Source organism: Pecten maximus, chromosome 1 (assembly GCF_902652985.1).
Source record: "Pecten maximus chromosome 1, xPecMax1.1, whole genome shotgun sequence".
Taxonomy (NCBI): Eukaryota; Metazoa; Mollusca; class Bivalvia; order Pectinida; family Pectinidae; genus Pecten; species Pecten maximus.
The window spans coordinates 10,900,138-10,927,190 of NC_047015.1; the positions used below are offsets into that span (position 1 = coordinate 10,900,138).

At 39.2% G+C, this 27,053-nt stretch overlaps 2 protein-coding genes across 4 annotated transcripts in view; one reads left to right on the forward strand and one right to left on the reverse strand.

The window, feature by feature from the left end:
* Window positions 1-10,291: 10,291 nt before the first annotated feature.
* On the forward strand, window positions 10,292-15,660 carry LOC117321846. Its single transcript, XM_033876477.1, has 4 exons — window positions 10,292-10,352; window positions 10,844-10,854; window positions 13,821-14,478; window positions 14,563-15,660. Exons 1-4 carry the CDS (start codon window positions 10,292-10,294, stop codon window positions 14,634-14,636), a joined length of 804 nt encoding a protein of 267 aa, XP_033732368.1. The 3' UTR covers window positions 14,637-15,660.
* LOC117324656 (atrial natriuretic peptide-converting enzyme-like) overlaps window positions 13,172-27,053 on the reverse strand; it is a 159,140-nt gene continuing 145,258 nt past the window's right edge. For all 3 annotated transcript variants that reach the window (XM_033880608.1, XM_033880600.1, XM_033880591.1), the window contains exons 13-20: window positions 26,309-26,425; window positions 24,215-24,347; window positions 22,662-22,778; window positions 20,369-20,418; window positions 19,533-19,713; window positions 19,108-19,379; window positions 17,240-17,397; window positions 13,172-16,866 (exon numbers count right to left, since the gene is read on the reverse strand). In XM_033880608.1, the coding sequence (XP_033736499.1) occupies window positions 16,687-16,866; window positions 17,240-17,397; window positions 19,108-19,379; window positions 19,533-19,713; window positions 20,369-20,418; window positions 22,662-22,778; window positions 24,215-24,347; window positions 26,309-26,425 (1,208 nt within the window). In that variant the 3' untranslated portion in view covers window positions 13,172-16,686. The remainder of the gene's footprint in view (window positions 16,867-17,239; window positions 17,398-19,107; window positions 19,380-19,532; window positions 19,714-20,368; window positions 20,419-22,661; window positions 22,779-24,214; window positions 24,348-26,308; window positions 26,426-27,053) is intronic.

A 27,053-nucleotide genomic window follows, 5' to 3' on the forward strand; every position in this document is an offset into this window, starting at 1 on the left:
TATTGTGTCAAGAATTGTGGGGATAGGCCGGTTCACTTATCAGCTGATAGACTTCACAACACAGAAATAAATACAAACAAATATTTATTATATACAAAATTATAAGAAATAAGCTACCTACATGTACAACATGTACAATACCAACACACCCACTCACTCGACTCGATTAACCTACATAACTAAATAATTATATATATATATATAGTTCTCCTTGTATAACTATCCTGTGTAACCGTGCTATGACAGTCTCTTCCTCAAGTCGCGAACACAATGTTTCGATGTTATTCCCAGTCTGCTTCCAATGATTTAAGTGTATGTACAGCACAGAAAAGGTAGGTTGTCCTGACTCCTACAAGTCTCATCGCTAGGTATAGCTCAGGACTTCCAAGCTCCTCGAGGTCACCTACAAGGTTAAAGAGTGACCAAGTCCATATTTCTATATAACCTCCTACACAGTCTCTTTGACATTATACATATGATAATTCACATATTATTACACTTAATATGACTATATTTATCCTACTTGGTACTTTTTACATTGAACATATTGAAGATACAATGCTTTGTACCTCTAACTTTTTAACACAAACATTCTGATAAATAACAATGAAATATACATTTAGCATTCTGTACATACTAATTACTTTAACATGTTTTGTAGGCACACAGCTCTCTATGCACACAGCTTCTAACCAACACCTCCTGGACCATAGCACACAGCAAATGCCTATACTGCATTTATGCAGTTTCCATACTACATTCAATTTGTATGGCACTATAGACTGGCCTTCATTGTTGGCTTCTTGAGGACACACAGTCCTAATAAACTATTTGAGCACCCAGCTCCCTGCATTTCATGGGCATAATGCCTCTTGACCGTAGAGTGACTTGACTGGTCCCTGTCTCTGGTTGAAATGGCCGTACAAACAGGTGAACGTACCTGAGAAGCATGCATTTACTTTGGGTTTGAGATCTTACCTGAGGGAATCACAGCCTGGGATACAGTGTAATCACTGTATAGGATTGACTACATATATCCTCATATACACAAGTATGAGGACTTTTTGACATCCCCCAACTAAGAGAAAAAATACTTACTTTTTCCTCATCAAGAAAAGATACGTCCTATTCACAATGACGACATGACATGTCACTTACCTAGAAATTCTTTTTTCCTACCCTGACGACAAACGACTAAAATAGTCGGCACCAACATTTTCTCTGCCAGGAATCGCGTCAATCCTTAAACGGTAATCTTGTAACAGCAATGTCCACCTCATGATCCTGGAGCTCAGTAATTTTGTTTGATTCATATATACAGGAGGTTTGTGATCTGTCTAGGACAAACGCTCCTCCATAAAGATATGGATGAAACTTCTGTACCGCCCATGCTATTGCCAGACACTCTTTTAATTACCTATTAAGCGTGTTGCCGTGGTAATAATTTCTTGCTTGCGTATGCAACAGGATAACTCTCTCCTTCACAGTTCTGGAGAAGAAGTGCTCCCAGACCCACGTTGGATGCGTCTGTTCTTAGTATAAAACTCTGTTGACAGTTTGGAAGTCGCAACACTGGAGTATTGACTAACACTTTCTTCAGCGTTTGAAAAGCTTGTTCTTGCTCTGAATTCCATATTACATGATTCGGCTGTTCTTTCTTAGTCAGATCCGTCAATGGCAGGGCTATATCCGCAAAGTTTGGGACAAATCTGCGATATTAACCTACTAATCCGAGAAAGGATCTTACCTGTTTCTATGTGTGTGGTATGGGCGCCTGCTAAGCTGCCTGGATCTTGTCCTCATTCGGCCGCAACACTCCATTCCCTACAGAATGTCCTAAAGAGTCTAACTCCTTGTAACCAATCATACATTTCGATGGTCGGGCAGTCAGCCCTGCTCTGGTTAGTCTGTCAAACAGTTCCTGTAATGTATCAAGATGATCCTTCCATGTCTCCGTATGTATCAGAATGTCACCCAGGAAACTGTCTGTTTTCCATCCCATTTAGTAGGATTCTCATTGTCCTGTTAAAAGTTGCTCCTGCATTTACTAGTCCAAAGGGCATGACCAAAAACTCAAATAATCCGTCAGCTGTTTGGAATGCTGTGCATTTCCTACACTCTGGTTTCATACTTATCTGCCAATATCCTTTACTTAAATCGATCTTGGTGAAGAACTTACTTAGAGAAATCTATGCGAATATTTCTTCGGGATCCGGCATTGGTTCTGCATCAAACACCGTCACAGCATTGAGTCGTCGAAATTCAATGCAAAACCTGTTGGTGTTGTCGGTTTTTTTCACTAGGACCCACTGGAGATGAGTATGGCGATTTTGACGGTCTTATCACTTTCATCTCAAGCATAGGTTTTACCTCTTTTCTCACAGTTTTCCTCAGAGCATGTGGCACTGGATATTGTTTAGATCTGAGTGGCTCCTCAGTTGTCAATGTGATTCTATGTTCCCCTATTTCACAACGCCCCGGTAAATCAGTCAACTCCTGTGTGATCCTGTAGAATACACAAAACATCTCTACGCTGATCATCATGCAGGTCTCTGGATATTTTAACATCGCAAATACCTTATTTGGCTTCCATCTCGGGCACATGCATCTCTACTTTGTCATCCATGTTTAAATCTTCTTCATCAGCCTCCTCAATGACTGCTGCTGCAACAATACTCATCACGCCTGGTAGTACCCCTACATCACGTTCTAGCATCATGTATTTCTTAAGTAGATTTGCATGGCAGGTCTTTACCTCTCCTCGAACTTCCACTTCCTAATTATTCTGACCAGCCTGTCTCCTTAATGCAAAAGGACCTTTCCAATGCATGGATAACTTATTATTGTCAGTTGGTAGGAGGCTTAACAGTTTGTCTCCTTCATTAAACTTACGATTTCTTGCTTTCTTGTCAAAGTGATGTCGGTGCCGCTGCTGAGATTTCCTGTGTTCCTTCCTGGCAATATCACACGTCTTTTCCAAGATATTCCTCAAATTTAGTACATATTAGTAAGTAGTTTGTACCTCGGGTTTATCCACTTCATTTGTCCCTTAAAATAGACATGGGACTTCTTACCGCTCGACCATACAACAGTTCAAAGGGAGAAAATCCAGTACTGTCTTGAGGTGCCTCTCTATATGCGAACATCACTACATCGATATACCTATCCCAGTCATTAGGCTTCTCCACACATAGTTTCCTCAACATGGATTTTAAGGTTCCATTAAACCTCTCCACAAGTCCATTACATTTGGGGTGATATGGAGTGGTAGTAAGTTGCGACATAGATAATAGACGACTGACCTCTTTCATCAAATCTGATGTGAATTGTGTCCCTTGGTCACTCAGGATTTCCCGTGGAACGCCTACTCGTGAAAATATCCGTACCAAGGCTTCTGCTACATGTTCCGTATCAATAGTCTTCAGTGGAACAGCTTCGGGATAACGTGTTGCGAAATCTAACATAGTCAATATAAAACGGTGTTTCCTGTCTGTCGTGGGATGGATGAAGCCCACTAAATATACCGCTACACGACTAAATGGCTCCTCGATTAAAGGCATCGGAGTCAAAGGAACTTTAGATACTTCACCCTTAGGAAATGTTCTCTGACAAATGTCACATGACCTACAGAACAACTTCACATCCTCGTGTATTCTCGGCTAATAAAACTGTGTGAGGATTTTCTCAGTAGTTTTCTTTGCACCCAAATGTCCTGCAAAAGTCGACTCATGAGCTATCTCCATAACTCATCGTCGGAGCTTCTGGGGAACCACAAGTTCAGTTACTTGTCCGCTTTGGTTCTCCTTACTGGACTTTAATTTCCTTTTGAGGAGAGAATTCTCATTCACAAACCAAGCAACATTGTTTTTACCCATTTTTTCTCTCACCTGTATGGGCGAAGTCTCTCAAGCGCTGTAGAGATTGATCATCCTGCTGGGCTGTTTGGAATTCATTCTTCCCTATATTAGTCCCATTAATGGTAGGCACCTGAAGTATTTTTGGTATCTTTGAACTATTCCTCTGATGTGTCCTTGTTCCTACCGCTTGAGCTTCTACTAGGGTGTGCGGTTGACCACTTCCTGTATTTTGGTCTGTGATATCTCTCTCTGGATAGTTGATATATATTTCCTTACCTACATCTCCTGGAATGTTGCCAATGATTAAGTCATAGATAGGATTTTCAAAACATAATGCGTCTGTCTTACCCTGGAAGAAGGGAGTATTGATAGTAATTACAGCTACAGGAACTTCTCTTACTGTTCCGTCGATTAAGACACATGCTATGACTTTTGATGTCAACTGCTCTGTATTCACCAGGTTCCTTTTAACTACCACACTACTACAGACAGTATCTCTGAGAACAGACACCTCCATTTGCCCTATGTAACCCTTTGTTACTGGTAAACTATTCTTATCTTTACTTCTTACCCCAGAAGGTCCACATGCTGCACTAACATTCATACTGCACTCCACATTTAAGAACTACCTCCGAGTCTTGAGTACAGCATACTCGTAACCTCGTATGGGAGGAACTACACATACCGCTACTGTCTCTTTTTTCTTGGCAATCTTTTTCTCTCCCCGTGACTTGATTTTCTTCTCCTTGTAATTACAACTACAACACGATTGTTGGACGTCAGACTGTTCTATCATAGAGGCTGTAGTATGGGAACGTTTAGACTTACAGTCCCCGGCTATATGCCCATTACCTCCACAGGCATAACATCTTCGTTCTTTCCTATAATCCTCCTCAGAAGTATCAGAAACCGAGACAGGTGGGTCCCCGTTCTTGTCATTGTTCCTTGACGAAGATTTGTAACTTCTGCATTTTCCAAAGGATTTAAGATCAACACCATTGTGTGCCTCTAAGTATTGGTCAGTCAGCTTTGCTATTTCTGCTGAACCTTGAGGTTTGCCTTCCTTAAAGAAATAATGCTAAAGTTTTATTACTAGCCTGAACAAACTGCTCTTGTAACATTAAGTCCTTCACAGCTTCATAAGTATGGTCTGTTGGTGACATGTCTACCCACCTATCCAAGTAATTTTCTAGCCTTACCACATATTGTACTGATGTCTCCCTATTCTCTGGCTTGCAGGTGCGGAATTTCTGTCGAAATCCCTTCTTTGACATCTGAAACCTCTTAAGTAGAGCTTCTTTTAACTTACCGTACACCACAGAATCCTTATCAGATAATCGGTGATACACCTCTAGTGACTTACCTTTAAGTAAAGCTCTCAGATGGACGGGCGGTCCATCTGAGAGCTTTACTTAAAGGTAAGTAAGTCACTGCATATCCCACTTCACTGCACTGGCAAACCTTTCGAATCGCTGTAGATAAGCATCTATATTATCTTTTGTTTCATCAAATGCAGGTAATATATGAAACTTGCTTTTGGAATTACTCACCCGATCTTCCCTCTATCTCTCCGATTCATCTTTCCCCATTTTCTTAATAAGAGAACTTTTTGTGGTAACCTTTCATCCCGGCATGCCAGCATTGTCAACGATCTTCCAGAAACACTGGCACATCGTATGGTCGTCCAGCAAACTCGAGGTTATTTTCCCGGAACGCCCTATGCCAGCTAAACGTAGACCAAAAACATCAAAAATTTGGTAGTCAGTGGTAAGTTACCTTCACCTTCTCATGCTGCTGCCACTGGCTGCTTCGAGACGTGTAACAGTAAGAAATGTAAACTCTGTCCGTATACTCACAGCACCAATTCATTCAATTGTGAGACTAATGGACAGAAATACCGCATCCTACAGTCGGTCTCCTGCACATCGGCCAATGTAATATACCTTATTACGTGTGCCAAGTGTTGCATGCAGTATGTAGGGGAGACAAAACACCACTCAATCTGAGGATAAATAACCGCCGTTGTTCCATCAAACGGAAACGCCAGGACTTGCCTGTAGCGAGACATTTCAACATGCCGAGCCACACATGGCATGACATACAGGTGGTCCCCATTGACCACTGCGGGAGCTGGGATGACCAGCGACGCCTGAATAGGGAATGACATTGGATTAACCTTTTTCCACCTGTGGTCATACGCCATCCTATTTTTAGTAGGGATGTATATATTTGTTCTTCAAACCTTATAACACTTTTCTCTATTTTTGCTTATCTGTAGTACCCACTCCATATGTTTATTAGTCGGACCAATCCCTACAGACCTTTTAACACACTTTCCGTAGGGACTTGGTTCGCATCAGATTGGCTGAATAAGTTGTGCGAGTACATGTTTGTGACGAATCGTCTTGATACAACCACCTGGTTATCGTTTCCCAAATAGGACTTTTCGACTACCATTCTATTTGATTTTTAAATTTATATTGTTTAGTTATTTAATCAATGTACGTGAAAACAAACTAATTTAAGTCTTCAATACAGGATTTGCCACCCGAAAAAATCACTGCTACCCGCTGTTTGGGCTGAGATTTGCGGGACGAATTGAACCTACCGCGTAGAAAAAAACAAAAACAAATTCACTACATAGCACGCGCTATCCAATTCCCACAAATCCTCCAAGTTGATGACATGAAATACAAACAGATAAACTGGCAATTGGGCACTATACATGTGGGACACAACCACCTAGCCTACACACTTATCAAACATTAAGGATTGATGCCTTGTTCAACGTGTCCTTGAATAAACTCGAAACAGAAGGAGACAACATAGCATCACACTAGACGTCATGTTTATGAACGAGGAGAGGATGGTTGATAACCTTAAGTACAATATAGGTACAAGTCTGAGTGGTCATCTAGTACTGTCATATGACATTATTGTCCACAAAAAACTAATCCAGGATCTCAAGATCGTCTCTAGACCAAACCATGTGTAAACATCTGAAACAGATTGACCATGAGGAAATAGCAATGCCAGGGATATCTCCGAACAATATCTCAGCCAGGAAATGGAATAAAACATCCCAACATATACATTTTAGCGTGATCAAAGTGTCGAGGCCACTTATAGGTTCTGCATGAGGGATTGAAAACAGGAGAAAAGCAAATACTATATAAATATGAAATAACATGTAATAAGAAGACATTTTTGTTGTTTATAAGTGCATTCCTGAATGTTTTACTGATGATTATCCTGTCAATTTTAGGAATTTTATTTACTTTGGCATACTAAGATTAAGTTTAATTCTTAGATCGATCAATCCGTGACGTCCGTCATCTTTCTTGATAAACCACATCGCGATTCCCTGTAAGATTCCCGTGAATTAATCTCCCAGTTTATTTTGGTTCCCAAGTTTTTAGATTGTACTCAATTTATTGCCTTTGTTTCTCTTCGTGTAATAACTGATCTGTATCCTGATTAGAGATCCGACAACTTTCGTTAGAAGAAACTCGTCTCGGAAATTTTACTTGTTCCCGATGAACTGGCCTACCTTATCTGTTCCGGTGACTTGTTGAATTTCACGTTCATATTACATACTCTGTGCAAGCATTTCACTATCGACTGATTTAAAACATTCAACCTCTTTTTTACTACCGGAATCTCTGTTGCGGAAACAAGCTAACGTTAGGTTTCGCCTCATACTCACTTCAACCATCCCCAACCCAGCACGGCCATTTTGGGGTGACTGTTTTAATTGTGGCCTATTTCTCGGAAATGACGAACCAATCGGAAGTATTCGACTTTCATTTTAAAGTATCGAATGTAAAAACAATCGGAGATTTCACTTATCGATCTCCAAAATGGAAAATCCGAGACTAAAAACGGTATTCGACGGTGATTTTCCAAAGTCGCATCAACTGGAGTGTATACGAGTTACCTCCCCTCGCACAAATCCGGAAACAAGGTAATAATTTGCACAGTTCTGAATACTCATGGATAAAACAGGTCATTATGTATGATTAAAGCTGTTTTTCTATAATTTTTTTAAATTCAACAAATGTCTTCAAACATATAAAAGCGTAAATCATACGACTTAATGACAAACAAATACTTCGCGGAAACGGAGATAAGATTGTCTAGTGTGTTCGCGTTGTTTTGGAAAAATTATTTCCGGTCCCATCGTGAACTCGTCGGGATTTATAATTGAAATAAGCGACATTTTCATTCCCTCGAGATTTCCGAATGAATTTGTTCTAGCGAAATTTGGCGATGACCGCTTAAGGTTGCTGTTTCACGGCACCTAATAAATACCGCAAACCGTCCAATGATTAGCCGCAAGAATCAACTGTGGACAAGATATCCCCGCTAATTCAGCGGCCAGCTTCTATATTCTATAATCAAGCTACAAAACCATTAGGCATTCAAAATACCATTGCAGAAAGGATTAACAACAGAAAATTAAATCCAATCCCATTTTTTTTTTTTTTTTTAAGAATGTCCACTCCAGAACTAAAACAATAGTGGCAATCCGCAATACCACTTAACCTTCTTGTGATGTAGCCAACACTACTAATAACTACTTTGCCAGCGTCTTTGTCAAAGATAACGCCATGTATACCAGATCATTCCTTGTCCAGAAACAATACAATAGACCACTTGAGATATCCATATACTAGTAACAGAAAACCGCGAAAGGACATCTCAAAAGTTAGTCCCAACAAGTCTCCTGGTCCTGACAATATCCACAACTACCACTTGTTAAAGCCACCAATGCATTTAAAGCATTTAATGGATTCCGACATGGCAGATCTTGTGCCACTCAACTTCTCGAATGCCTAGAGGATTGGATTTCTGCAATTGATGAAGACTGCAATACATATGTTATTTACCTAGATTTCGTTAAGCGGTTGGGCAGTGTTCAAACAATCTACCAGTAACAAGCGGTGATTCTCGGGGAAGTGTCCTAGGACAAATACTTTTCCTCATCTATGTGAAAGACATACCAGTTCGTGGTTGCTTGCCTTGTTAAACTATTCGCAAACGACACTAAACTCTTCTCGAGAACTTCTGGCCCCGCGGAAAAGTATAGATTAAACTTTCCTGACCAGGTAAGTTCTTCGGCATTAAAAGCAAACCAGATAATAGGAACAATCTTCAGGCCATTTAGTTGCATGGTTTCTGATTTATTTAAAACCCTTTACAACGCATGTTCCATTTTGACCGATCGGAAAGCAAAATTACCGGCAGGCGGCCATTTTGAACGTAACACTTTCAGTTTATTATCGCTATATCTCGGATAGGTCTTCCGATGGATCTTTCTCAAATGTCACATGTACTGTAATTTTCCTTTGGCCTCCAACTGTTTATAATTTTATTTTGAGATTGATTTTTTATTGATCTTTTTCAATTTTAAGATTCCTCTTGTTTTCAAATGATTAAGATGAAAAAGAGAAAAGTTGAAGAGATCAGTCTTCAATGACAGGCGCCTAAGATCTCTTGTTTCTCACAGGCATTTCTTGATATTTAATTCAAATTTAATGCTATACTGTACCATGTAGCATTTTGTTCACAATTTTCCTAGCAATTACCTATTGTCAGATAATACTGGAAAAGCTACTTTTATTTTACAAATTCTTGCAAAAAGGAAAGTCACGAAATTTTAGAAAAATGTATGGATTAAACAATACAATATTGAAGATCTAGACAGAACAAATCGATATACAGGGAGACAATTTGTTCAGAGTTGGTCTGAATTATGATATTGGTATAGAAATCAAATTTTGTCACCTCAGGTTGTCTGTTATTTGGTTTCTTTAAAATATCTATAGTTCTTCCAGAACTTTCTCTAAGAAAGTGCTCACTTTGGATATGACTAGAGGTCAAAGGTTAAGGTCTCTTTTACTATAGATATAAAAATAATAAAACTACACAATATTTTGTGTTTTGTGCGGCCAATTGCATTCAAGACTTTATCCCCCGATCCCTAATTTGATTGATTTTCAGACTCAAAGATAAAGAGCACTGTCTCTAGAAGTGGTAATATACTATAAAAATAAACCACAAAGGCATAAACAAAAGACCACATTTTCTTAAATTCCATTTGATGATACACTGTGGTGTGCAAATATGCGAGGAGGGTTTATACTATGATAAGCAGATGTGGGGCGATTAGTTTGATTAGTTCAAGGTTGAAGGCCAAAAGGGTCAATCACTGTTTACAAGAAGCCACATACTCCCAAAGAAATATGTTTACATTTTGACCTCATATTTCATACTTAATATATACCTACCGCGAATCAAAATCAGGAGGAAAATTTGTACTTATGAAAGTATGTGGAAAATTCCCCAAAATAACCTAACTGGGTCCGACGGACAAAGTTTCAATCCAAATTAGTCCCACAATGCAACGGACGGGTTATCAGTCGACAACAACAATGGCGGAACGCCGAAAGCATGTGCCTGCCAAAACGCAGACAGATTATGCCAAAAAGAAACGTAAAGCCTCAGGATTTCCTTAGTAAAAGAATTGATAATTTGGAACTTAGCAAGAAAAGAAAAGGGAATAGACTCGAAGTTCGATTTTGTCCGACATCTATTGGATTGCTATTAAGCTTTTTCCGTTTTCCTCGTACATTGTCAACTCTACCGATCTGATTTCTATCGATGTTTTGTTGTATTGATATTACTATATTTCAAAATAAGTATTTAGTTGTATGTTTGTTTATATGAATCAGTTATTACAAGAATGTTTTGCTGATATGAACGGCCATGTGTGTAGTTTTTCTGTATTGCACGTTGATGTAGCCTCGTTCTCGGCTCTGTGACAAATCTCGCGATAAAAAGAAATACGGCGAGTTATTTTTATACAATGATGTCGCAAGGATTCCCCCGGTCAAGCGTCCAGTCCAACGGCAATTTTAATGTTATGAGAGCGTGAATGAGCATCTGGGATTGCCATTAATACATGTGTATATTTATAATTTTAGGTTATTTGAAAGTATGTGGCTTGCATTCATTTGTGCCCCTCAAGTTCTTTTTTGCCATTACAACCCAATAATTATATAAACCATTAAGCCCTATATAGCTTAAACAACACATTATTGTCATTTTTCTTATCACATATAGAGGAGTTATCTCCCCTTTACATTTCATCTTGTTGTTCTGTCGTTTTCCTGGTGCCACAGATCAACAATGTGTAATAAATATGAGAGGTGAGTTGGGGAAATCTTATCCTCGGTGGTGAATAACAACTCAAAATCGTTGTATTAATTGATAAATCTTTCTTAAAAGATTTACAATAAAGGGGATATTCGATTATCTCCTTTATACCACATCGTCAACAATCATATACTAGATACACTACAATGGCTCCTTACTACAACAGTGCTCACAGAAGAAATAACGACACGCAAACGTAAGTCTGATGTTCGATTGGAAATATTTTTTCTCTGGAGGTAGCATTTTATTAGTGTTTCATAGCACATCAAACCCTCATGTTTAGGAAGACACATTGTTGGGCGTTTTTTGACATGCCAGTTTCTTTGTTCGATGTGGATGTAAAAGTTAGTATAATTCTGACAGGCTTACGCTGTCAGGTTACTAAGATGATAATGCCATGAACTACAAAACTGTTAAATTCAGTAACATTCAGATTTTAGGAAACACACACAAAGTCGGGCCCTTTTTGACACGTCAATTTCCCGTTTTCATAGATGGACTTCTACTTTGGTGAGAACGTAAAACGGAGTATATTATTAGCGACTTACAGTTTCAATTTACAATTGTCATGTCATGATGTACTGATGTTCTAAATAAAATCTAAAACAAGTTAAGTGTTATATGAAATTGTATGCAGAAAATGACCAATACAAGTTTTGTGCAGAATGTTCTCTTTAAATAATTTGTTGTAGCTTGCGTCAGATTGGAACTTAATGTTTTCCGTTCCAGATCTTCGTGTAGTATTAAAGTTTATATCCCAAAGCAATTGGAGAAAATAATATAATTTCATTATTCATTATTAATAAAAAGTTAAAAAGGGCATTCTGTACATTGTGTAGGTCTTACAAAAGCGTGTCTATTGTCAGGTCAGTCTCTATCCGTTCATCGAAGATGGTGTTTTTTGGGGGTTTTTTTTGTTGGTTTTTTCACTTTGCCACCATGTTTCCAATGATATCTATCTGATGCACATAAATATGTTCAATTAAAAGTACTGAATGTTGATAACGTACTGTATGTATATATATATATATGGTATACCTGCCCTGTTACGCATGTCCAGGTCATTGTACAGTCGGTTACATTCGTGACATCCGATCAGCAGGTGTGGTCGCTATGGTGACGAGACAGTTGGTGGGCTGTGTTACAATAGAATTCAATCACTAGTCGATTAACAGTTTTGAAAATAAGATAATCGTTTTAATGATCTCTGCGACTGACGGCTATATGAGTGTTATCCTTAGCGGAGAAATAAGTGTTAATGTATCTGATAATTGTAAGCAGGGAGGTTTTCCAAAACATTCACATCTTAGAATTGTGTTAAATTCAGTTTGGTAGCTTCATAAATAAAGGTGGGGCACAAATAAGAAAACACACAGCTTGTCTCAGTAAAGCATCCGGCGTCTATACAACAACTGTTAATTTGTGATGTGGAACGCCACGCGTTGGTTTTTTCTGATCAAACTCTTTCTGATTGATTGATTGACAAGAACCCTACAATGGGCAGTAATATACCAGAACGCTACAATGGGCAGTAATATACCAGAACCCTACAATGGGCAGTAATATACCAGAACCCTATAATGGGCAATAATATACCAGAACCCTATAATGGGCAGTAATATATCAGAACCCTACAATGAGCAGTAATTTACCAGAACCCTACAATGGGCAGTAATATACCAGAACCCTACAATGGGCAGTAATATACCAGAACCCTCCAATAGGCAGTAATATACCAGAAGCCTACAATGGGGAATTAATATACCAGAACGCTACAATGGGCAGTAATATACCAGAACCCTACAATGGGCAGTAATATACCAGAACCCTATAATGGACAGTAATATATCAGAACCCTACAATGGGCAGCAATATACCAGAACCCTACAATGGGCAGTAATATACCAGAACCCTACAATGGGCAGAAATATACCAGAACCCTACAATGGGCAGTAATATACCAGAACCCTACAATGGGCAGCAATATACCAGAACCCTACAATGGGCAGTAATATACCAGAACCCTACAATGGGCAGTAATATACCAGAACCCTACAATGGGCAGCAATATGGGTAATAATAAAGAAGGTCCGTCATATAAGTACAATATTTTATTGGATAAAAATGTTCCTTGTTCATTATTAGCATATATATACATATAGCATATAGTACAGACACATTCAAATCATTCCTTATCCTCACAAATGTTTACTAATGTAGTTCACTGTACTTACATCAAGTAATGTGATTGATTACTAATTTCGATATAGTTATTAATATATAACCCGTTCTACACAAAGTTCAGACACAATACAAATACTGCTAGTTCGGTTACAATCACAGGTATTTGATGATTTCGAAACAATGAAATGGTAGTTACTGTAGACAAAAACGGTGGCATAGGACAATAAACATATTGTTGCAAATTCTAATTAAATAACGAAACGCTAAGTGTGTCAGAGTGTACAATTTAATACGATGGCGTAATTACAGGATAAAAGGGACGAATACGTAATCACCTTTATCTAGATAAAGACACGTGATCGTAAACTCAAGATACGCACACGTGACTGTAAACACCAGATAAAGACACGTGACTGTAAACACCAGATAAAGATACGTGACTGTAAACATCAGATAAAGACACGTGACTGTAAATACCAGATAAAGACACGTGACTGTAAATACCAGATAAAGACACGTGACTGTAAATACCAGATAAAGACACGTGACTGTAAACACTAGATAAAGACACGTGACTGTAAATACCAGATAAAGACACGTGACTGTAAACACCAGATAAAGACACGTGACTGTAAATACCAGATAAAGACACGTGACTGTAAATACCAGATATACACACGTGACTGTAAATACCAGATAAAGACACGTGACTGTAAACACCAGATAAAGACACGTGACTGTAAATACCAGATAAAGACACGTGACTGTAAATACCAGATAAAGACACGTGACTGTAAATACCAGATAAAGACACGTGACTGTAAACACCAGATAAAGACACGTGACTGTAAATACCAGATAAAGACACGTGACTGTAAACACCAGATATACACACGTGACTGTAAACACCAGATATACACACGTGACTGTAAACACCAGATAAAGACACGTGACTGTAAATACCAGATATACACACGTGACTGTAAATACCAGATAAAGACACGTGACTGTAAACACCAGATAAAGACACGTGACTGTAAACACCAGATAAAGACACGTGACTGTAAATACCAGATAAAGACACGTGACTGTAAATACCAGATAAAGACACGTGACTGTAAATACCAGATAAAGACACGTGACTGTAAACACCAGATAAAGACACGTGACTGTAAACACCAGATAAAGACACATGACTGTAAACATCAGATACACACATATACAGAAACAGCGCTAGGTATACTCATGTACAGAAACAGCGTTAGGTATACTGCTATACAGAAAAAGCGTTAGGTATACTGATGTACAGAAACAGCGTTAGGTATACTGATATACAGAAACAGCGTTAGGTATACTGATGTACAGAAACAGCGTTAGGTATACTGATATACAGAAACAGCGTTAGGTATACTGATGTACAGAAACAGCGTTAGGTATACTGATATACAGAAACAGCGTTAGGTATACTGATGTACAGAAACAGCGTTAGGTATACTGATATACAGAAACAGCGTTAGGTATACTGATGTACAGAAACAACTTTAGGTATACTGCTATACAGAAACAGCGTTAGGTATACTGATGTACAGAAACAGCGTTAGGTATACTGATGTACAGAAACAGCGTTAGGTATACTGATGTACAGAAACAACTTTAGGTATACTGATATACAGAAACAGCGTTAGGTATACTGATGTACAGAAACAACTTTAGGTATACTGATATACAGAAACAACTTTAGGTATACTGATGTACAGAAACAGCGTTAGGTATACTGATGTACAGAAACAACTTTAGGTATACTGATGTACAGAAACAACTTTAGGTATACTGATGTACAGAAACAACTTTAGGTATACTGATGTACAGAAACAACTTTAGGTATACTGATGTACAGAAACAGCGTTAGGTATACTGATATACAGAAACAGCGTTAGGTATACTGATGTACAGAAACAACTTTAGGTATACTGATGTACAGAAACAGCGTTAGGTATACTGATATACAGAAACAACTTTCGGTATACTGATGTACAAAAAACAGCGTTAGGTATACTGATGTACAGAAACAGCGTTAGGTATACTGATGTACAGAAACAGCGTTAGGTATACTGATGTACAGAAACAGCGTTAGGTATACTGATGTACAGAAACAGCGTTAGGTATACTGATGTACAGAAACAGCGTTAGGTATACTGATGTACAGAAACAACGTTAGGTATACTGATGTACAGAAACAGCGTTAGGTATACTGATGTACAGAAACAGCGTTAGGTATACTGATGTACAGAAACAGCGTTAGGTATACTGATGTACAGAAACAACTTTAGGTATACTGATGTACAGAAACAACTTTAGGTATACTGATGTACAGAAACAGCGTTAGGTATACTGATACACATATAGAATATAATCATATACTTTGCCATATATAGCATAAAGGTATTTGTTTTACGATATTCCATTTAATGAATTGAGTTATTTTTGCTCAGTTTTTTTGTGTGATATCACAAGTACTGTATTTTGTCTAGTAAGAGGGACTAACTACAGGTGATAGCTTGCGATACGACATTCTATGTTTGACAGTATTGATCACAGGACTTATAGAATTCGGAAAACTGATTGTCTTCCACTTACGAAGGTTGCTTCCCCTCCTTTGATCTTTTCTGTGGTATTTTTAGTTCAGACCGGAATTGTGTAATATGTAATGATTACGATGCATTAGGCATCAATACCTCGAACGATAAGGTAATACTAATCTCGGATAGTTCAGTACGGACGGACAGACAGACAGTGGGATGCCGCTGCTGCTGCTGCTGATGTATCTGGTGATGTAATAGCCGGGAAATGCCATTTTTCAATTACTAGGCGTTGTTCTTTATTACTTTATACCAGGGTCCAACTTTCCCGATACGGTTTCCTACCAGACTACGTTAATATATTTCTTATCTATAGGATCCACGGACATGTATCCAATTTGTTTATGTATGTCTGGTTCAAAGGAATAATTGGGGTTTGGCAGTGCGATGAGGTTTCTCCAGCCATGGAAGCATGTCTGGTATGTTAAATAACGGTGGGTATTACCACATTCCTGTAGACAAGAGTTAATGGTCTGTAGTTTGTCCAAGGCTCAGTCTCTAAATAACATTATTTCAGTTTTAACTTGGAAAACTGGTCAACATCACAAATGAAGTTCCTGGAATGGTCCAGAACTGAGATCAAGGAGTCGCGCACATTGTTTCATACAATTATTTTCAACACTGTACAATATAATATGTTGTGTGATATTGCTATCATAACTACCACTGATACTATACCAGTGGATTCATCCCACAGAGTGTCTCTCGCCTTCTTATACATACAAATGTATATAAATCCGGAGTAACAATGGATATACATGTACATCTATATAAAAGTCACATGTTGTTCATATATGCAATTGGTTGCGCGTGATGTTCCTGATCCAGTCTAAATATAGAGGCACATTAGTGTACACCCCCGGGATGTTGGGCACTGCACAACCTACTCCCCATGACACGACACCCGCCACGTACCATGTCGTCCGTTTGGGGTCAGCTGGACATAAAAGAGGACCACCGCTGTCACCCTAATGAGAAAGAAATGCATAATTATTTATCAATAATACCATAATTATCATACAAATTGTTAGAAGAGTGAATGTATGACACTGTGTCTAAATTGATCTAGAAGCGAAAGACGCTCACCCCTCAGGATCACCTGGTGATATCGAAGGTACCTTATTGGAATCTATATTTGATCCGTTTTGAGTAAGAATTATGATTTTGTTTCAATGTCAGGATTATCTTGTTTACTACCTTACAGGATCGTGACATGGATGACATCAACTACATGTAGTTTTGACAGATGTATAAATTCTGTATGACAGCTCTATTGCGCTATAACGTCAATTATGTGATAAGTGATAACTATTGCATAGTTGTAAAAGAACATATACGTACGGAGCATGCGTCATGCCCCACCCCGCCCCCGGCGCACATCATGTTGGCCGTAAGTTTGTAGGGGGTGTAAATTTCGGAATTTGCGATAGAATTGCGGCAACTTTCCCAGCTCACCACGTCCAGATTTACCTCCTGTATAGCTCGTTGGTACTCCAGAGCTGGAATTAGGAATCAATGTGGTGTTAACATTTTTTGTTTATTGCTTTAAGAAATGTAATTTGAAATGTTTCTATAGGACTTGCTAAAACGACTGCCCTGCGTGACAATTCTACCTGCTATTCCCATTACATGATCATAAAAGACGACTGAATTTGAATCTTATCTTTTTCTTCTTTCTAAACAAGTTTCGACTTCCTAATGTCTCCCTTGACACTGCCTCACGATTGGCCTATTGGGAAGGTCTGCGATTTGTCTCCTAGCCAAGACATAATAGAGTCTCCAAAATGGAAGTTGCCACTCTTGCTAAACTGGTACGCCCGGTATCGGTATAATGTATAACCGGGTAATCATTTAAGACTGTAGACTATCAGACACACCACGGGGTAATCATTCAAGACTGCAGAGTATCAGGCACACCACGTGGTAATCATTTAAGACTATAGACTATCAGATACACCACGTGGTAATCATTAAAGACCACAGACTATCAGACACACCACGTGGTGTCTGATAGTGATCACCACTGGTAATCATTAAAGACCGCAGACTACCAGACACACCACGTGGTAATCATTTAAGACCGCAGACTATCAGACACACCACGTGGTAATCATTTAAGACTGTAGACTATCAGACAAACAACGTCGTAATCATTAAAGACCGCAGAGTATCAGACACACCACGTGGTAATCATTTAAGACTGTAGACTATCAGACACACCACGTGGTAATCATTAAAGACCGCAGACTATCAGACACACCACGTGGTAATCATTTAAGACTGTAGACTATCAGACACACCACGTGGTAATCATTAAAGACCGCAGACTATCAAACACACCACGTGGTAATCATTTAAGACTATAGACTATCAGACACACCACGTGGTAATCATAAAAAGACCGCAGACTATCAGACACACCACGTGGTAATCATTAAATGACCGCAGACTATCAGACACACCACGTGGTAATCATTTAAGACTATAGACTACCAGACACACCACGTGGTAATCATTTAAGACCGCAGACTATCAGACACACCACGTGGTAATCATTTAAGACTGTAGACTATCAGACAAACAACGTCGTAATCATTAAAGACCGCAGAGTATCAGACACACCACGTGGTAATCATTAAAAGACCGCAGACTATCAGACACACCACGTGGTAATCATTTAAGACTATAGACTACCAGACACACCACGTAGTAATCATTAAAAGACCGCAGACTATCAGACACACCACGTGGTAATCATTTAAGACTATAGACTATCAGACACACCACGTGGTAATCATTAAAAGACCGCAGACTATCAGACACACCACGTGGTAATCATTTAAGACTATAGACTACCAGACACACCACGTGGTAATCATTAAAGACCGCAGACTATCAGACACACCACGTGGTAATCATTTAAGACCGCAGAGTATCAAACACACCACGTGGTAATCATAGAAGACCGGAGATTATCATAATGTAACTTTCTTTCTGTTTTTTTTAAGTAGTCGCCCAATATGACAGAGGTTATTTTCTTACCAGACAAATGTCAACTGTAAATTAGTTCGTATATAGTATATGTTGACGGTTTCTAAAGTAATTACTATTAACATTATCATTATGATTTTGATGTATGTGAAAAATATAATACGTAAGAGATAAAAATTTAAAGAAAACTCTTAAAACCATGTGAATATGGCTCTTACCCGTCTCGTTGGCCTTCCCCCAGCCGGTAGCGTAACAACGCGTTCCCTTAGGTGTCCTGTGTTCCCACTGTGGTAGACAGACTGGTCGGACGTAGTCATTAAAGTAGACAGGTTTAGAAAGTTCTATCAGTGCTATGTCGTTATCAACTGTCTGTGGATTATATCCCTCATGCACGTGCAGCGATTTGGGTTTTCGCACTTGTCTAAATTCTGAGTATGTATCTCGTCTCGTGGCACCGATCTTTAAGGTGATGCCACCGGGAGAAGTTGTCCTGAAGATAACATACATTTTAACGGTTTACTTCCTGGATGGATATCATCATACATATTCAAAAAATAACATTAAATACAAATCAATTAACCAAATTTAATAAAAGCAGTTATTGGTGCCGTGACCAGGATTACTACAGTGTCGAGAAACTTACCCTCCGAGACAATGACCAGCCGTTAGAACCCACGTCTCACTGAGTAGCGTGCCACCACAGAAGAACCGCTCGGCTGGCCCGCCATGTAGGGAGACCATGAAAGGCCAAGCTCCTGGCTCCACTTCTTTCCCCGACACAATCCGTGTAGCAGATTTATAATTGGCAGGTCGAGTACCACACACTATAATACAATGTAGATAAAGATATATTACACTCAACATTGATCTATTCTAAAGATGCAGAGCACTTCATTATAAAATCAATAAAACAAAATATTATTGACGGTGAATGAGTGAGCAGGCGTGTGTGAGGGTGCTTGAGAGGGAGCGGGTGTGTGAGGATGCGTGAAGGGGAGGGTATGTGAGAGTGAAGGTGTGTGGAGGTTGTGTGTGTGGAGGAGTGATTGTGTGAGGATGCGTGAAGGAGAGGGTGTGTGAGAGTGTAGATGTGCGGCGGGTGTGTGTGTGTGTGTGAATGAGTGATTGTGTGAGAATGCGTGAAGGAGCGGCTATGTGAGGAAGCGACTATGTGAGAGTGCGTGTGAGGGAGCGAGTGTGTGAGAATGCGTGAAGGTGCAGGTGTGTGAGGAAGCGGATGTGTGTAAGGGTGCGTAAAGGAGCTGGCGTATGAGTGAGTGGGTGTGTTATAGGGACGGCCGTGAGTGAAGGCGTGAATGTGTGTGAGGGAGCGAGTGTGTGCTAGGGTGTGTGAGGGAGCGAGTGTGTGCTAGGGTGCGTGAGGGAACGGATGTGTGAGGGTAACGCCTTACTACATTATATTTTTTAATTATTCAAATGAGCTGGGGATGTAATATACTGTTACAGAACTACACTTACCTGGAGGACCACACTTTACATTAACGACTTGGTTACTTGGGCAGGAAGAACTGGAAAAAAATACATTCTTTTGAATACAACATGGAGGATTTTTAATGTATACAATATTGGTTCTGAGCGTAGTCGATAGCCACCGTACTGGGCACAAGAGACTCACGGGCCATAACACAGTCACACGAGTTTTTAGATATCTAAGTAAGTTTAATTGACCTTTTTTTGCCCCGCCCATGAGCCTAGGGGGTCAGACAGGACCAACATGTACATACCATCAAGCTGTCATCCCATGCCGATAATGTTAACGAAGCTAGAATGAATTCCAATAGAAATCAAACAAATGATAGTCAAAATTGTCATTTCCCTATATAAAATATAGTGAAGTTTAGCCCCCTCTCAGGGCCAAACGTGAGACCCATGGTCATGAAATTCACAATTTTGGTAAAGCACCTTAAGACCATCTTAAGTCTTCTGAAGAAGTTTCTTGAAATTTCAGTTAATTTGACCCTTTTTCGTCCCGCCCATAAGCCCCTGGGGCTGGGGGGTCAGTCAGTCCCAATTTACATGTAGTTAACAACAGGCATCCCATAATGATAATTCTAACCAAGTTTGTATTATTTCCAATGGCAAATGGAAAAAATAATGCTAAAACATGTGATTTCCCTGTATAACCTGAAGTAAATTTAACCCCTCCCCGGGAGGAAACGTAAAACCCCAGGGTCATGAAATTCTCAATTTTGCTAAGGACTTTAAGACCTTTCTACAGTATCTGTGAAGAGTATTTGAGTCTACCATATCTGGGAGTAGAGAAGACAATTTTAGTCAATTTGACCCTTTTTGGCCTCGTCCCTCAGGCCCACGGTGTGACTGGAACCATTAATTCATAATTTTGACATTTGGCCATGGAAGCTTCCTGTCAAACATTGAATTTGGCTCAGCGGTTTTGGAGAAGTCGAAATATAAATTGTTAATGGACGGACGACGACGGACTTCGTCTCAGGTGACCTAAAAAAAATTAAACCTGCAAAAGTGTATTGTTATGTTTGTGAATTCGACAAGATTCAGCAATGGTTACAGCTTACCCTGATTGTGTTAAACTTGTGTTTTACTTATCAAACCCTGCTGATGGGGTTTGTAGCGGTGTACGACCTGACCAATAGTTACACTGGATATACATTACACGATGATTCATCATTCATTAATCTATACATTTCACGGTGATTCAGCATTCATTAATCTATACATTACACGGTGATTCATCATTCATTAATCTATACATTACACGATGATTCATCATTCATTAATCTATACATTACACGGTGATTCAGCATTCATTAATCTATACATTTCACGGTGATTCACCATTCATTAATCTATACATTTCACGGTGATTCATCATTCATTAATCTGTACATTACACGATGATTCAGCATTCATTAATCTGTACATTACACGACTACACGATGATTCAGCATTCATTAATCTGTACATTACACGATGATTCATCATTCATTAATCTATACATTACACGATGATTCAGCATTCATTAATTTATACATTTCACGATGATTCATCATTCATTAATAAATCTATACATTACCTAATGACAACAAGCAAATGGAAACAGACTTAAGTTAGCATGTCGTCAAACACATGCTAATCGTCCCATTATTTCATTGATCAAATCGTTCAATATACTTCGTTTTCAATTTGTTTTCAGTGCATATATTTCATGGTCTGTTGTTATGCGATGGTTTTATATTTCTATGACATTTTGTTCTAAGCGTGTACATTATATAGTGTAAACGCTCACCCCTATATCAGAGCTTTTGTTTCCTTTGATGTGATTCGGAATATGAGCAGAGGCAGGGCCATAACATATCAATTTAAACCTATGTCAACTGGGAGTAGAACGAACATTCATCTTCCCGGCGAAATACAACACATGTCAGTAGTTACCAATTGATGAAAAACAATGACGGATTTAGATAGGTAGATTTAAAACAATGACGGATTTAGATTGGTAGATTTAGAACAATAAAGGATTTAGATTGGTAGATTTAAAACAATAAAGGATTTAGATTGGTAGATTTAAAACAATAAAGGATTTAGATTGGTAGATTTAAATAATAAAGGATTTAGATAGTTAGATTTAAAACAATGAAGGATTTAGATAGGTAGATTTAAAACAATACAGGATTTAGATTGGTAGATTTAAAACAATAAAGGATTTAGATTGGTAGATTTAAGTAGATTTTCGGTAAATCTTCAATTGTACAGCGAGTTAGCAAGTGTTTACCTCTTTGTCAAAAAGCTCTGGAGAGCGGTATGATCGCTGGAGTTGTGTGGTGAATTGTGGAGAATGGCTTTCGTTCCTCCCGGAGTTTGAGCATTATTGATATAACTCACAGCGTACCTGGAAATGAAAATAAATTGCAAATAGCCATACCGATTCTTTTGGTAGTTTTTTTTAAAAAAAGGTTTGAAGCAAACTCATGTATTTTAAGCGAGGCGAACAACTTTATAAGTCCATGGTTGTGAATTATAGGAGTGTAATTCGTTAAACATACGACTATGATCCATAGAAATACGCCAAAGATGAAATCGTGAGAATAATTTCTTATCGAAAGCATGTTTATTGATTTTCATGACCAAATCATCTACCAATAACGGGAACAAACTATAACTTGTTACCCATTGTACCAAGTTTTGAGTTAGAATAAATTATCTCTATTGTACCAAATTTTGAGTTAGAATTACAATTTACCATACTTTGATTAGAATAACTTGTTTCTCATTGTACGACATTTTGAGTAAGAATAACTTGTCTCCATGTACCATACTTTGAGTTTGAATAAATTATCTCTATTGTACCATACTTTGTAATAGAATTACTTGTTTCCCGTGGTACCATACTTTGTAATAGAATTACTTGTTTCCCATGGTACCATACTTTAGTACATACATAAGTTGTTGCCATATCATCCGACTATTTATGTTCATTGATAAACATACAACGGCAGGCGGCATTTTAACTTAGCCACACTGTTGACAAAAATGTAACTGAAGTACGATACTTACTGAAGCCGCGCTGTTAACTGAAGTACGATACTTACTGGAGCCGCGCTGTTAACTGAAGTACGATACTTACTGGAGCCGCGCTGTTAACTGAAGTACGATACTTACTGGAGCCGCGCTGTTAACTGAAGTACGATACTTACTGGAGCCGCGCTGGAGCCGCGCTGTTAACTGAAGTACGATACTTACTGGAGCCGCGCTGTTAACTGAAGTGCGATACTTACTGCAGCCGCGCTGTTAACTGAAGTACGATACTTACTGGAGCCGCGCTGTTAACTGAAGTACGATACTTAGTGAAGCCGCGCTGTTAACTGAAGTGCGATACTTACTGCAGCCGCGCTGTTAACTGAAGTACGATACTTACTGGAGCCGCGCTGTTAACTGAAGTACGATACTTAGTGAAGCCGCGCTGTTAACTGAAGTACGATACTTACTGAAGCCGCGCTGTTAACTGAAGTACGATACTTACTGGAGCCGCGCTTTAACTGAAGTACGATACTTACTGGAGCCGCGATACTTTCTGGAAGCCCAGTTGTTGACAAAATTGTGAAAATTTACTGGTAGCCAAGATGTTGACAAAAGTGCGATATTTACTGGAAGCCGATATGTTGACTGAAATTTCATACTAACTGGAAGCTGAGATATTGACTGAAGTACGAAACCCCTTGGTAGCCGAGCTGATTCGTGAAGTTTGATACTTTCTAGTAACCGAGTTGTTGACAAATGTGCGCTACCTACTGCAAGCCGCGTTCTTAACTGAAATGTGATACTTACTGGTAACCAAGCTGTTGACAGACAAGTTGACTAAGTGTGATGTTCCAACCGTCTGCACACACCTCCTCCCAGATTCCTGACACGACGTTATGGACGTGAACAATCCCACTGGAGGATCCTTCGCCAAGTTTTACTGGAACAAATACATAAGGAGTGTTAATCAATTTCCAAAATATCTTTCTGATTTAAAATCATGTCAGAAATTCCTGCAACAAAACCTGAAGATGATTCGGAACTGTACTTGAATGGTTTCTGCTTCTTTTTCGCCTTTTGTTTGTGACCGCCAGCGATCAAGAGGGCGTATTGTATTTTCCTTACACGTGGGAAGCGAGATATATCCAAGTTAACATACAAAATGTAGCATCCAAGTTCTTAACTGGCTGTACGGATTACACTCGCTAATGACGTATAATTAAGGTAGTTGTTTTGAATTTTGCATTAAAATCCCGTATGATTTAACCCAAATTGAAGGAAACGAAGGATGATTAGCCCCGATATATACCTATATACCAGCGGAAAAAAAGGAACGCAAGTTTGTTTTCGATAGTTATTATTTTACATGATTCTTTGACGGTCATGGTGTGAATTTCTCGATTATTTCATTATTACTGAATACATTATGATGTTTTTTGTGCTATCACAGACGGTGTTAGCGTGAATACCGTTAAATGAAGGTTGCCCTACGCCCATTTCCTGATCCAAAATAGTAGAGTGTCTGCCTCTCGCACCAGTCGCTGCTCTTACTCTCCTTTACATTGACCCCATCAAGGTGTTTATTGCCCTTTGAAGAATATTAAACCACTCCTGAATAAGCGCCTGCGTGAGTTGAGCGACGTTGTGTCGTACGTTGACGCGCTTCCTAGCCCTCCTGTCTAGCTCGTCACACAAATCCTCGATTTAGGACAAATCTAGACTGTATGATGGCAGATCAAGAACTGGAACGTTGTTTTGAGCCGGAAAGTCACAAAAAAACTAGCAATACAGGGCTTCAGGTTGTTCTGACCCAATGTAATGTTTCGTCTTAAGAATGATCCCATTGACACCAAGTTCGAAAATAGTGTGACAAGATGGTAAAATGAAATAGAATAAAACAAGTGTACAAGATGGTATGATGTACTGTAGTCGAATCGGCTATAGTATGTAAGAACTGCGACGCATCATATATCGGAGAAACGGGCAGAAGATTTGGTAGCAGATTCGATCTGAGTTTGGACAAGTTGTTGTCAAAGATGTGCGAAAGCTCGAGGGCTTTGAAAAGAAGTTAGCGCTACACAGAAACCACGTTGTAGGGATTTAGAAATAACATCTTCAAGCCTTAATGTTAGATGCCGGATTTCATTAATAAAGGGAAGAAAGAGCTTGTTAGAGAAAAATTACGCGTCATTAACAATAAAATTGACGCATTGAATAGCGAGAAAACACTACTCACCGCTAGCTCACCGAGCGGTTATCGAGTGATATACTCGATGATATGAAAACGCATACGAAGCGCATAGGAGAAAGAGCGTTCAATGCCACTAAAGAACGGCGAAGTTGAAACGTATGAGAAAGAGATCTACGAAAAATAGCACAAATGGAGAACTGAGTGAAATCATGTTTAATAAGTGGGTAATTTATATCTCTAACAAACAGCTTACAGATAATGGAAAAACTCTACTAGCTAAGGGTTTGAACTATGTCATCGTCCCAGACAAAACTCCAGTTGATGGCTTTTATTGTAGTCACAAAACAGGCGTGTAAGAGCAACGCCGGGACTGATCAGCTGAGATCACAAGTGACCAGTGTATTAAAATCTACCAAATTACCAGCAGACAACATTACAAAGGAAGGACGATTGGCGCTCAGACAGTTAAGCAAGGACAAATCAATCATGATTTGACCAGCAGACAAGGGCAAAACCACAGTCTGTCACAAAGATGCTACAGCGCCGACATGTGGATTATACTTACAACGGAACGGGAGGATGTTTGGTTCCGATATAATATGTGGATAATACTTACCACAGAAGGAATAGTTGGCCCCGATTAGATATGGGGATAGTGCTCAACACGGAAAGGATGTTTTGCCTCGATATTAAATGTGGATAGTGCTTACCACAATCAGCTTCTTCTACGTCTTCGAAGCAGTCTGTGATTCCGTCACACACGGCAGCCTTGTCTATACAGAGGGCAGATACTGGTCGGCACTGATACTGGTCAGGTGAGCAGGAGGCTGCAGTAAGACAAAGTCACTTGACACTTAGATGCGTGTAAGATAAATACCTACTTCAATAAATCCCGCGAAAAACACTTAACATAACAATGTCCTTCGGCATGAGGAGAGCTAGCTACAGTACTGTAGAGCAATTAAAGCGTACAATTAACACAGATCACTTTTACTTAAAAGATAAAACACCGTCGACAGCCTATACACTGCCTGTCACAAAGATACTACAGCGCCGACAACCTATACACTGCCTGTCACAAAGATACTACAGCGCCGACAGCCAATACAGTACCTGTCACAAAGATACTACAGCGCCGACAACCTATACACTGCCTGTCACAAAGATACTACAGCGCCGACAGCCAATACAGTACCTGTCACAAAGATACTACAGCGCCGACAACCTATACACTGCCTGTCACAAAGATACTACACCGTCGACAGCCTATACACTGCCTGTCACAAAGATACTACAGCGCCGACAACCTATACACTGCCTGTCACAAAGATACTACAGCGCCGACAGCCAATACAGTACCTGTCACAAAGATACTACAGCGCCGACAACCTATACACTGCCTGTCACAAAGATACTACACCGTCGACAGCCAATACACTGCCTGTCACAAAGATA

Coding starts and splice junctions, on each gene's coding strand:
- LOC117321846 (XM_033876477.1), top strand. CDS start 10,292: ATGGCGGAACGCCGAAAGCATGTGCCTGCCAAAACGCAGACAGATTAT. Junction 14,479..14,562: donor TAAACATCAGATACACACAT/ATACAGAAACAG, acceptor AGGTATACTGAT/GTACAGAAACAGCGTTAGGT.